At 35.7% G+C, this 13,247-nt stretch overlaps 1 protein-coding gene across 10 annotated transcripts in view; it reads left to right on the forward strand.

Moving 5' to 3' along the window:
• WDR47 (WD repeat domain 47) overlaps positions 1–13,247 on the forward strand; it is a 96,982-nt gene that overhangs the window by 55,574 nt on the left and 28,161 nt on the right. For 8 of the 10 annotated variants that reach the window (XM_044944605.2, XM_044944606.2, XM_044944609.2 and 5 more), the window contains 4 exons: positions 2,391–2,557; positions 4,691–4,774; positions 8,663–8,768; positions 10,331–11,133. In XM_044944605.2, coding sequence (XP_044800540.1) covers positions 2,391–2,557; positions 4,691–4,774; positions 8,663–8,768; positions 10,331–11,133 — 1,160 coding nt within the window. The remainder of the gene's footprint in view (positions 1–2,390; positions 2,558–4,690; positions 4,775–8,662; positions 8,769–10,330; positions 11,134–13,247) is intronic. The other 2 variants (XM_044944607.2, XM_044944608.2) reach the window with 1 other exon arrangement.

The following is a 13,247-nucleotide window of genomic DNA, read 5'->3' on the forward strand; positions in this document are numbered from 1 at the left end:
CAGGTTCAGGCACTCGGGTAGTCCTCAGAGGCGCAGACTCGGTTGGGCCTGCGTTTTGTGTTCTTCCCAGGTCGAGCAGCTCAGGTGATGAGGTGTTTGGCGGGCGCCAATGCTGCGACTTATCGCCTCCCCGCCACTCGGTTATCTGGGTGTAAAACCGGCGCACCTTCTCAGGCAGATATTGACCGTCCAGACCCCCAAGAAGTTTTAGTTAGCAAAGAAGCCTGCTTATAGTTTTATAGATAGTGTCTCTCTGGGGCTGCGATTGCCCCCTTCCGGCTCTGGCTGCCTGTCACCGGAGGGGGAAGGTCTGCAGCCGGCTATCTCTGTTCAGTCCTTTGTTCTGTGCGCGGGCCTGGCGGTGTCTTAGGTTAGGGCTGGCTTTTCGCGTGGTAGATATCCCACAGTCTGGTTTGCTAGCCCAAATTATTTCGCTCAGATAGCGCTCAGGACATTCGGCCCGATTCTTACTCTAAGGGACACAGCCCGTGCCGCACTTCCCTGCCCAGCCCCCGCTTGCTAATGCCGTGTGCAGGCGTCTGCGCTGCTTCTCCGCTGGGGGAGTTCCCGTAGGGCTCACAATCCGCGATTTTTGATTGTTTATTTATTTTTTTTTTCCCCCTCCCTTTTATGTTGCCCTCTGTGCTTCCAAAGCTCGGCACAGATTCGGCAGTGAGAGGGTTTCCTGGTGTTTGGAAACTTCTCTCTTTTTAAGACTCCCTTCCCGGGACCGGAACTCCGTCCCTCCCTCTTTTGTCTCTTTTTTTGTCTTTTATATTTTTTCCTACCTCCTTTCGAAGAGTTGGGCTGCTTTTCTGGGTGCCTGATGTCCTCTGCCGGCATTCAGAAGTTGTTTTGTGGAATTTACTCGACGTTTAAATGCTCTTTTGATGAATTTGTGGGGGGGAAAGTGTTCTCCCCGTCCTACTCCTCCGCCATCTTGGCTCCTCCCCCCGGAAAGATGCTGTTTTATCTGATCACGTTTGTTTGCAACCAGTCTCCTTAGCTTGCTATTCTTTTGTATTGCTCTGAGCCTGGACTTTTGAAAACTGCAACAACTTAGGGCATTTAAGTTGTGTGGTCTCATCTTTAAAATGAGAATGTTGACCTAATGCTCTTCAGAATTCCTCTTAGTTCTTTGTGAGCTCAGTTGTATCACTGCAGACTTAACAGGTAAGAGAAGGGATTTGAAAGAACTGAAATATCACTGATGTTTATGTTGATAGTACCAATATTACTTAAAGTTGCACGTTTCAATCAGCCTTGTTTTATTTGATTCCAAAGTATAGAGTACAACATTTACATGTTGCTGCTACATTCTGTAAACTTCTTAAGGACAGAGTGAGTACAGGACAGTGTATATCACAAAGAAAAGATAGCCAGTGCTTATTGAATGAGTATATAGGACATAGCTAAACATGGTTTGGATATTTGTGACTTTAAAAATATTCTTTATTGCAAATTTTACACATATGTATGAGTAGACAGAATAATATTATCTTAGTTCATCTGAGGTGCTGTAACAGGATACCATACACTCGGTGATCTATATATAGAAGAAATTTAGTGCTCACAATTCTAGATGCTGGGAGTCAGAGATAAGGGTGCTAGCATGGTTAGGTTCTGTGAGAGCCCTCTTGCTAGTTGCAGACTGTTAGGAGTCATGTTGTATTCTCCTTAGGAGTCACGTTGTATTCTCCTAAGAGAGAGGGTTAAGCTAGCTTTCTGGGGTCTCTTTTACTTTTTAATTATTATTATTTTTTTTAATTTAATTTTTCATTTTTATTTGGCCATGCCGAGAGGCAATGCAGGATTTTAGTTCCCCAACTAGGAACTACTGGTTGCCCATTGCAGTAGAAGTGTGGAGTCTTAACCACTGGACCACCAGGAAAACTGGGGTGTCTTTTACAAGGGCACTAATCCTAATCATGAGGGCTTTGTCCTCATTACCTAATCACCTCCCAAAGGTCTTTCCTCCTAATACCATCACTTAACATATGAATTTTGGGAAGACACTAATGTTCAGATCATAGCAAATATTATGAACCTCCATTTACCTATTACCCTACTTTAATAGTCATGATTATTATTTTTTCTTTACTTCCTGCCATGTGCCTTTTGTATTATTTTGAAGCAAATCTCAGACTTCATATCAATCTGTAATTCCAATGTATATCTCTCGAAGATAAACACTTAAAAAAAATAGTAGCTATACCTATATCATACCTCAAAGAATGACTTGGTTTTGACAAATATTACATTAATTTCACTTTGAATACCTGTACTAATTATTTCCAAGAAACTTGTTATGTGTAGTCTCCATGTAGTTAATAATGCTTAGAAATAAAACAGTAGAACTAATTTTTGTTTTTATTTTGTTTAATATTTAGGCTATCGACATGACGGCTGAAGAAACAGTGAATGTAAAAGAGGTCGAAATCATTAAGCTAATCTTAGACTTCTTGAATTCAAAGAAGCTCCATATTAGTATGTTGGCCCTTGAGAAGGAAAGTGGAGTCATAAATGGCCTGTTTTCTGATGATATGCTTTTCCTGAGGTACGATTTCATTCTCACTGTAAGGTTTGTAGCTCATTCCAGGAAATGTTAAGTATTAATAAGATAATAGGTACAATATAGGTAGGTCTTTATAATCATGAAAAGTAAGTATAATTTTTTAATGTTTATTTTTATAATGAGAATTTACAAAATAAAGTTTTCTGTAGAATATTTTCAGGAGTAAGATCCAAAGATTCATTAAAAAGAGTCACAACTCTATTATGGTTGTGGCATCATGTAACCGATTAAGAAATCAGAGACTGTAAGCTTAAAATATTTCTGAAATATCCTTGTAGCTGTAGAAATAAAGCATACTAATATAAATATATTCTTTGTAGAAAATATAGAGAAATAAGAAAAATCACCTCAACATCCACACATAGTTTTTGATGCATATTAAAAACCCAGCAATTTTGTTTTGCATTTATAATTTGTATCCTGCTTTATCCATTAACATTATAAGAATTCTCTGTGTGATTATAAATTTTTGCTTTTAAATTGTTCAGTTTACTTAATTTCCTAATAATTTCCCCATTTTTAGACAATTAAATTGTTTCCAGGTTTTCTTAAATGCTCTACTGAGCATCTTTCATACATATGACTTTTTCTGTATCTTGGATTATTTCCTTAGAACAAGTTTCTTGGAGATGGAATTGCAGAGCAAAGGGAGTTAACATGTTTGCCAAAATGGAAAGCTAAATATATCCTTCCTTGAATTGGATGGAAAAAGAAAAACCCAAATTTCCAGACAGAAATGTCTTCTGTGCTTATATGGTACCAAATGTCCTTGACAGGGAGTACAGATTCTTGGATATGTAGCATTTTGTGAAATGAAAATGAAGTGTTTCTAACTCATGAAGAAGGAACTTTTTAAAAAGCTTTATTATATCAGGAAAGTTTATTTAAATTCATTGCACTTCCCTGTATTTAATATTATGAATGTCACTGAGCCCTAGGGAGCTTAGTCAATGAAATGTGTAGCAGGAACCAATACTAAGGCAGTATTCTTTGGGCTTTGTCTTTCAAGCATTGCTATTCCTGGAATTTAGTAGTGGCTCTCTGATATCCCTCTGCAGAAACCCTTTGGTTTGTGGTGAAGTTTTACTGGTCTAAGGTGAAATGCAAAGAGTTAAAGAATAGTAAATTTTTCATTAAATTAAATGTATTCTTCTAATGTATTCATCTTAAAGGGCTCACCTTTGAAATTATATCCTTCCTACTTTTTAAATGTTAAAATGTCCCTTATAAAATGATTATGTTATATATTGTGATTGCTTTTTATTACTATTCATTCTTTGTAGAATTTTAAAAGTTGACAATCTTATGTAGATCTTCTTGCTTGTTTCTTCCTTTTTAAATTTTCTGTTCTAAAAATGCGTAAGTAGGGAAATAACTTTTAAGAAAGAACAGTAATCTAAAAGCCTTATAACTTTTGGAAGTTCCCATAGACCACTTAAGTCAGAGAAACCTGGTATTATTCATTACTGTTTTCATTCTCAGAATATAAACTTTAGTATATATTAAATTTAGTTAGATGCCTCCAAGATGTTGAAGTCACATTTAGAGCAGTTTTTCAGCCTTAGTACTGTTAACATCTTGTTGTGTGAGTGTGGGAGTTGTCCTGTGCATCGCAGGATGTAGGATATTTAGCAATTCCTCTGACCCATACCCTGTAAATGCTGGTCACACCCCAGTTGTGACAACCAAAAATGGCCCAACACAGTGCCAGATGTCTCCAGGGGGCAAAGCTGCCCCAAGTTGAGACCCACTGACTTAGGGAGACTGGGACATACCTACACACTGGCCCCTAAATAATACAGAATAACTTTAAACTGTAAGATTAGTGGGGAAATAAATAAACTTTTCGATTTAGTTCAGTGTTTTTACATAGGTGGAAGAAAAACACATTTTAGAATGAGGAGTGGGTGCAGGTTCAGAGATTGTTCTCAAATAGCATATGTTGTTACAAATAATTAATGGGAAAAGTTAATTTTATTATAGTGGTTGAGGAATCAAGTACAATATTAATCTTATTACCTGCTTTGTGATGTTCTAATGCTATCTTGTCATCTATTCTGCTTTTAACTAGTGTAACACAAATTTGATAGCAGGCATGGATTTTTCTTTATATAGGCAACTAATCCTTGATGGCCAATGGGATGAAGTTCTTCAGTTCATTCAGCCTCTAGAATGTATGGAAAAATTTGACAAAAAAAGGTAAGATTTCATATGAAGCTTTCTGGTATCTTATAGTTGGTAGAAGTGTAGCAAGACAAAGCAATAAACAAAAATTTAAAAACAAGACTATTAGCTTTCCTAGCACATAGTACCCTCAGTCCCATTGAGTTGGAGCATTTCTAGAGGACAGCTTGCATGTACTTCAATTAGTTTACTATCTGATATATAAAATTAGTCAACGGTGCCTATATATAAAACATCACAAGGGCCTATCTGAAGCAGTTGTTTCTTCATAATACTACAAAGATTTTAGAGATGTCATTCCATTGTTTCCTGACCTCCATTATTTCTGACAAAGAGTTATTTTTAATTCTCTTGTATATAATGTTTCTTTTTTTCTTCTTCTACTAGCTGCCTTCAAGATTTTCTCCTTGTCATTGGTTTTCAGCAGTTTGATTGTGCCTAAGTGTGATTTACTTGTACTTTTCCTGCATGAGGTTTACTGAGGTTTTTGGATTTAAGTTTATGTCTTTCATCAAATTTGAGAAGTTTTGGGCAGTTATTTCTTCAAAAATTTCTTCTGCTCCTTTCTCTTCTCCTTCTAATTGTATAGTATTAGATTGATATTGTTCCACAGTTTTGAAGCTTTGTTCCTTTTTTAAAAACATTTTTTCTGTGTATTCTTTAGTCTTGATTTACCCTCAACATTTATTGACACTTCCTTCAGTTAGTAACCTGCTCATAAACAGTGAATTTTTCATTTCAAATATTGTACTTTTTGGTTGCAGAATTTACTTTTATTTATAATTTTTCTGCTGAGATATTCCTGTTTGTTCATTGTGACTATATTTCCCAATAAAGTCCTTGAATTTATTTTTAGTAACTGTTCACTAATAGTTCTTATTTGCTAATTCCAGCTTCTGGGTTATGTCAGGCTCAGTTTCTACTGACTGCCTTTTCTCTTAACTGTAAGTCACTCTTTTTTTCACATGTCTCATCATTTTTTAAAATACATTCTGCACATTGTGGATTCATTGTTGAAACTCTGGATTTCCGTTATCTTCTTTAGAAAATTATTGATTTTTGTTCATACAGGGAGTATACTTTGTTATACTCAGAATGCAAAGTCTGTCCCTCACCTAACAGACATCAGTTGAAATCTCTGCTCAGTTATTTAACCTTCAGTCTGTTTCTTTTGCTGGGCTGTTTGGCGTCTCTCGTGCATCTTCAGTTTTAGGTATGGCCAAGGTTTTAGGCACAGTTTATACAGTAGATTTTGATATATTTTTCATTGTGGTTTCCTCTTGTTTTGGATCCTCCTACCCTCTCTGCCACTTTTCAGCTGTTCTGGCATACCAGACCTTTTTCTGACTTCTCAAAAATCTGTAAAACTGCAGCTTTCTGCTTGAGTTTTAGCTCACGCTATGTGGATTGGGGAGTACCTCAACTGGAAGGCCCTATACCCTTGAATCTCACTCCCTAAAGTTCCCGTTTTTCATGTATTGACTTCCCTCTAGTTGTGCTAGCCTTTTTTTTTTTTTTCCTTTGGTGCTTTCAAATAATTTTTGGGTTTTAACTAGGGTTTAATTGTTATTTGCAGAAAAGTTAGCCAAATACAAATTACTCCACCATTATCAGAAGTGAAACTTCATGTTAGTTTCTGATTCTCCATAATTCATGCTATTTGATACTTCTTTGCTTTTGTACATTGTTTATTTACCTGGAATACTGTTTCTTACATCATCTTCTGCCTTTACATAGCACATGCTTGATCATCTTCCAAGAGTCAGTTCTTGTAAGACCCTCACCATTTCTTGTAGACTTGGTTTCATACTCCTTCAAAATCTTTCTCTGTGTTAGTTACTCAGTCGTGTCCAACTCTTTGAGACCCCATGGACTATAGCCCTCCAGGCTCCTTTGTCCGTGGAATTCTCCAAGCAAATACTGCAGTGGGTTGCCATTTCCTTCTCCAGGGGATCTTCCCGACCTAGGGTTGAACCCAGGTCTTGTATTACAGGCAGATTCTTTACTGCTGAGCTACCCGGGAAACCCAGAACCTTGCTGAATCCTATACATATTCCATGAAATTTATTAGATGATTCTCTTCTTTTTGTTTTTTTAAATTGAAGTATAGTTGATTTATAATACTGTGTTAGTTTCAGGTATATAGCATAATGATTCAGTATTTTTGCAGACTCTGTGCTATACAGTTAATCTTTGTTGCTTATCTGTTTTATGGATAGTAGTTTGCATCTGTTAACCTCATACCCCTAATTTATCCCCTGCCACCAACTTCAATAACCACAATTTTGTTGTCTATGACTGTGAGTCTGTTTTGTGTATATATGTATATTCATTTATGTTATTTTTTAGATTCCACATATAAATGTTATCATATAGTATTTGTCTTTCTTTGACTTATTTCGGTAAGCACAATATTCTCTAGGTCCATCCATGTTTTTGCAGATGGCAATATTTTTTGTTTTCCGCTTCCTTATATGACTTCTTTTTTTAAAATATTTATTGGAGTATAGTTGGTTTACGATGTTGTGTTAGTTTCAGGTACACAGCAGAGTGATTCAGTTATACATATACATATGTCCATTCTTTTTTAGATTCTTGTCCTGTGTGAGTCATTACAGAATATTGAGTAGAGTTCTCTGTGCTAAACAGTAGGTCCTTATTAGTTATCTGTTCTATATATAGTAGTGTATATGTCAATCCCAATCTCCTACTTTATCCCTCTTCCCTTTTTCCCACTGTTATGATTAAGATTGTTTTCTACATCTGTAACTCTGTTTCTGTTTTTTAAATAAGTTCATTTGTACCATTCTTTAAGATTTCACTTATAAGTGATATCATGTGATACTTGGTCTTCTTTGACTTACTTCAGTCAGTGTGACAATCTCTAGGTCCATCTGTGTTGCTGCAAATGGCATTATTTCATTCTTTTTTATGGCTGAGTAATAGTTCATTGCGTGTGTGTATATACACACACACAACTTCTTTATCCAGTCATCTGTTAATGTGCATTGGATGATGAGTTGCTGTCATTAGATGCCCTTCTTTTTAAAGGCAGGGATTTTGTTTTATTGGCAAAACAAATGTTTATATTTGCTGTTATAACAATGGTTGGAAGAATGACTGTGAAGGTTCATTATTATTTTCTTTCAGCCCTTAGAAACACTTTTCTTTAAAGTGCTTAAGGCACTCAACATTTTTTGATTCATAGACAAGTCAAGTAGACTCTCCTTTTCCCCTCTCTGAAAAATACCTTTTAAAAAGTTTTAAATCTACAGTTACTTTATGGCTTTTTAGCAGTTTTATTCATTTCATTCTACCCTTTCATCTCCATTTTTATAAGACTTTTCTCATGTTTGAAAAGAAAAGACATATTTTGGGAAATAAAATATTTGGAATATAAAATGTTTTGATTTCATGTTAGATGAGTTTTGACATCTTCCATAAAAACTTGATTGTTTGCTTAGAAATAATATTTCAAATAAAAACCCTTCCTTTGAGTATTAAATTCTGATTATTTGCTATCTTTTAATTGTGGCTTATGAGTGATTAAACACAACACACACACACAGCTTCAGTGTGATTAGCCTTATAAGATATTTTTAAGAATTTTCTGAAAGCAAAGGTACTTACAATAACTAGTAAATACATTTGATTTATGAGACATTGGGAAATTAATTTTTTAAGTCTTTTTTAAAAGGGAATAATTGATCCTATAAGAAAAACTTGGCCTATTTTGCTTTAGGAGCTTGAGTTTCATTTCTAGTCATTGACATTGCTATAGTGAAAGGCAGTGAAAGTGTTAGTCACTCAGTCGTGTCCGACTCTTTGCAACCCCATGGACTATAGCCTGTGCTATAATTCAGCTTTTAATCATTTTAAAGTTTCATATTTTATTTTTCACAGGTTTCGTTATATTATCCTGAAGCAGAAGTTTTTAGAAGCTTTATGTGTTAACAATGCAATGTCAGCAGAAGATGAGCCCCAGCATGTAAGATTTTTATTCCTGAAGGTTTGCGCCATAGTCTTGTTTCAGTCATAAGTATTCTATTCACTAAAACAAAAGATTAGTGTCATGAGTTAAAGTTTTTATGAGTGGTGGTGGGGCAAGATGTGTTGTTTTACGGGTGTAGTACTTTCAATCTGTAGTGCTTCTGGATTTGTTCTGTGATTTAGGCAAAGATGATACACACGAATAGCCGTTTGGTTGGAGAGTGCGTGCCCCTCTTGTTTAAGGTGATCTAGATAGCCGAAGATGTTTGACTTGATGAGTATATCATTGCTTCTTTTCTTATCCCAGAAGTGAATTATGTTTACCTCTTATTTGTGTCTTTTCAGTATTTTCTTTGATCCAGAGGTGGTGTTGTTTTTTTTTTAAACCCTTTATTTTTCGGCTGTGCAGTACAACTTGTACGATCTTAGTTTCCCAGCTAGAGGTTGAACCCAGGCCCTTGGCAGTGAAAGCGCAGAGCCCTAACCGCTGACAGCCAGGGAATTCCCCAGAGGTGTTTCTTAATAGAATGTTTATTTTTTAATGACAATTTAGATTTAATGATATTAAATTCTTTTTGGTTAGAGAGTTACTTTTAAAGTTTTAATATTAGTATTGTTGCATCCAAAACCAAAGAAACTTTTATTAAGTGCTAGTAAGTAATCATTGAAATAGTAGAGAAATGCTTGTCAGGTAATGATGTTTAAAAGGTAGAAAGAGGTACTTCCCTGGTAGTCTAATAGTTAAGACTCAGCACTTCCACTGCAGAGTATTTGGGTTTGACCCCTGGTCAGGGAACTAAGCTTCCACATGCCAAATGGCATGACCAAAAAAAAAAAAAAAATAGTGGAAAGAACACTGGAATATGAATGAGTCAAATAAGAATTTTCATTCTGTCTTTGTCACTAATCAACTGGATTACTTAGGCTAAATCTGCACCCTACCTTTTCCCACAGGTAAGATATAGAAGCTGTGCTATACAATTTCTGAAGTTCTTTACATCACTGAAAGCTTATGATCCTAAGATAATATTCACTGTACAAATTACTTTGTCTTTTAGCTAAGCTTCCTTTTGTTCTATCTGCACCATTTTTGTAAAAGTGAACTGTAGATGTTACCTTTTCTTGATTTGCTTTCTTTCCCACACACATTTGTCCTAAGGCAAGTTTGAGAATGGCTCTTTTGCTTTTTCAGAAGGCTGGAGTGATGGCAGGGTATAGTAAACAGTTGAATGTTGGCATGCTTCAGTTTCATTGCTTGAAAACTTAATTATCCTTAGTCTTAAAAATTATGCATTGAAAATGATAGTATTAAGTCTGAATTACCTTACTTTTTTCTAAGTAAAATTTTAATATGCTAATAACCAAATTTTAAAATCTTTATTTTAGTAGTAGAAAACATTTTGATTCTTCACTTGAAAGTTGTTATATAGCCCACCATTATATGAGTATTCTTTGACACTAGTGTATCCCTTTGCAATTGAACAGTTTGTGAACGTTTATAAAGTATTTTTGAGTAAAATACTTTCATTGTTTTCATATCTCATAGGATCTCTCTTTATAGCACTTGTTTTTTTTTTACAGCTGGAATTTACCATGCAAGAAGCTGTGCAATGTTTACATGCCCTGGAAGAGTACTGTCCTTCTAAAGATGACTACAGCAAGCTCTGTTTGCTTTTGACTTTGCCTCGTTTGACCAATCATGCTGAATTTAAGGACTGGAATCCCAGCACTGCACGAGTTCACTGCTTTGAAGAGGCTTGTATCATGGTTGCAGAATTCATCCCTGCTGATAGGAAGCTAAGTGAGGCTGGTTTTAAAGCAAGTAACAATCGTTTATTTCAGCTTGTAATGAAGGGCCTACTTTATGAATGCTGTGTAGAATTTTGTCAAAGTAAAGCAACAGGAGAAGAAATTACAGAAAGTGAAGTACTACTTGGAATTGACCTCTTATGTGGTAATGGGTGTGATGATTTGGATCTGAGTTTATTGTCATGGCTCCAGAATCTCCCATCTTCGGTCTTCTCTTGTGCTTTTGAACAGAAAATGCTTAATATTCATGTTGACAAACTTCTAAAACCCACAAAAGCTGCATATGCTGATCTTTTGACACCTCTTATCAGCAAACTTTCTCCCTATCCATCATCTCCAATGAGAAGGCCTCAATCAGCTGATGCCTATATGACCCGCTCTCTGAATCCTGCTTTAGATGGCCTCACTTGTGGACTGACCAGTCACGATAAGAGAATCTCAGACCTTGGCAACAAAACTTCTCCAATGTCACACTCCTTTGCTAACTTCCATTATCCAGGAGTACAAAACCTCAGCAGAAGTCTCATGCTTGAGAATACAGAATGTCACAGTATTTATGAAGAATCCCCTGAACGGTAAGTATTTGCTTATAAAAATTGGTAGAGCTCCATAAGTGTGAGATAATCTAATTGGGGTGTGTGTGTGTGTTTTCTAAATGTTCAAGTCTCTTTAGTTGAAAGTTAGTCTTTAAAACTTTATTTGTAAGGAGTTTTAAAATTTTTGATAATTAATATTATCTAGGAAAATCTTTATTTTTATGTCCTGTATTATCATTTTGCTGGTTATAAAGGCAGTGAATACATATTAAGAAATTTTGGAAATATGGAAGATTATCAGTAAGAGAATTAAAATCCCACGCAATCTCACACTTAGATGACCAGTGTTTTTCCTATGAATACGTTTTTAAAAATTGGGAACGTGCTATATATATTTTCATACAATTTGCTTTTTCTCGCTTGATAGATCATGAATTGTTCCCATATTCTTAAACATTTATTGAGGTCAGTGATCAAGGGTATGCGCATTATTCCTTTGTATGACTGTATCATAGTTTTACCTAATTCCTTATTGTAGGAGAGTAGATAGTTTCCTGTAAATACTACTGTATTGAACATGTATATATATAAAAATCTCTGGTTATTTCCAGTTATCTTTAGTAATTCTTTATATATATGTATATTTATTTATACACACACATAAGGAATTTAAGTGTTAAAACCACCACTCAGTTTTTCTTTCAAATCTGGCATGAAATAATAATTTCCTGATTAGCAGTTCTTTATATCAAGGCTTAAGAAACTTCCTGTCTCAGTTTTCCAGGAATCCCATTGGGACACATGGCTGGTTTCCTATTCTCAGAGTTGATACTACAAATCATTACTATTGACTGCAATAAATTTATTAAAAGAGCATAAAAATGAGAACTTTTGCTATTCACATAGGATAGTTGACAGCATTCTGTATTGAGGAAGAAGCACTGGACTCGGAATTTCTGTTTCTAATTAAAACAAGAGGAGATATTTAGTTAAGGCTTAAGAATTACAGGATAAATATTTATGGAAGCATTTTCTGTTAAGTTGCTGTGAGATTGTTGGGGATTGTGGATGTGATTTTCTTTAATGTTTTTTAAAGAAAGGAGAGGATTCTAGGATCAGTTAAGTGAGGGGACTTCCTAAAGCCTAGGGTGACTTCCTAAGGCATCTTACTGCTCTGTATTTTATATTTGAAAGATAAAGATGATATCTAGTGATGAAAATGAATGAGTATAATTTAATATAGGGCATCCTATTATTTAAATCCTAAAGGAATAGAGAATCTTGAATATTGGTAGAGACTATCTTAAACCTTTCTTTGACTTTTCAATCCCTTTAGAGAAAATTTTTGCTGTCTGGATTGCTGAGCTTCTGGGGGAACTGGTGACATTTTTATGAGTGTATGAGATGATAGGAGCTTCTTGGTCAATATAATGAATAGCATGTTTGGAACTGTGCACCAGTGGGATTGTCTTGATAAACAAAAAAGAAAAAACACAAAAAGCTAGCCAAATTTGACTCTACACGTGCTGTTTCCTATGTAAAGAAAGTACTGTAATTGAGAATTGACTGAATAAAGATGGAAAGAAGTGAAGTTATTAGACCATTATAGAGGGGTAAAATGTAACTTGTTGAAAGGTAAGTAATACATGTGTTTTTAGCTGAGCAGTAGTAATAACCCAGAAAACATCTGTCATGTCTCTGAAACTGGGAAACTTATGAGGCAAAGCAGTGTAGAACAGTGAGTAGAACATGGTCTTTGGAGCCAGACTATGGTATGAATAGTAGCTTTGCCATTTTCTAGCTGCATGATCTTGGGAGGCTACTTAATCTGTCTGAGCCCCAGTGACCTCCTCTATAAAATAAGGTGTTGACTTGTAGAGTGAGATAAAGTTCCTAGCAGAGTGGTAAGCATGTGCTTGGTGCTTAATAAATACAAATTTCCCTCCTTCAGGGCTCATACCCTTGGAAAGGACAGTGTGTCAAAAGGGCTACTAATATCATGTTCAGTTCAGTTCAGTTGCTCAGTCGTGTCCGACGCTTTGCAACCCCAGGAATCTTAGCACACCAGGCCTCCCTGTCCATCACCAACTCCCGGAGTTCACCCAGACTCATGCTCATCGAGTTGGTGATGCCATCCAGCCATGTCATCCTCT

Source organism: Bubalus bubalis, chromosome 6, assembly GCF_019923935.1.
Source record: "Bubalus bubalis isolate 160015118507 breed Murrah chromosome 6, NDDB_SH_1, whole genome shotgun sequence".
NCBI classification, from domain to species: Eukaryota; Metazoa; Chordata; class Mammalia; order Artiodactyla; family Bovidae; genus Bubalus; species Bubalus bubalis.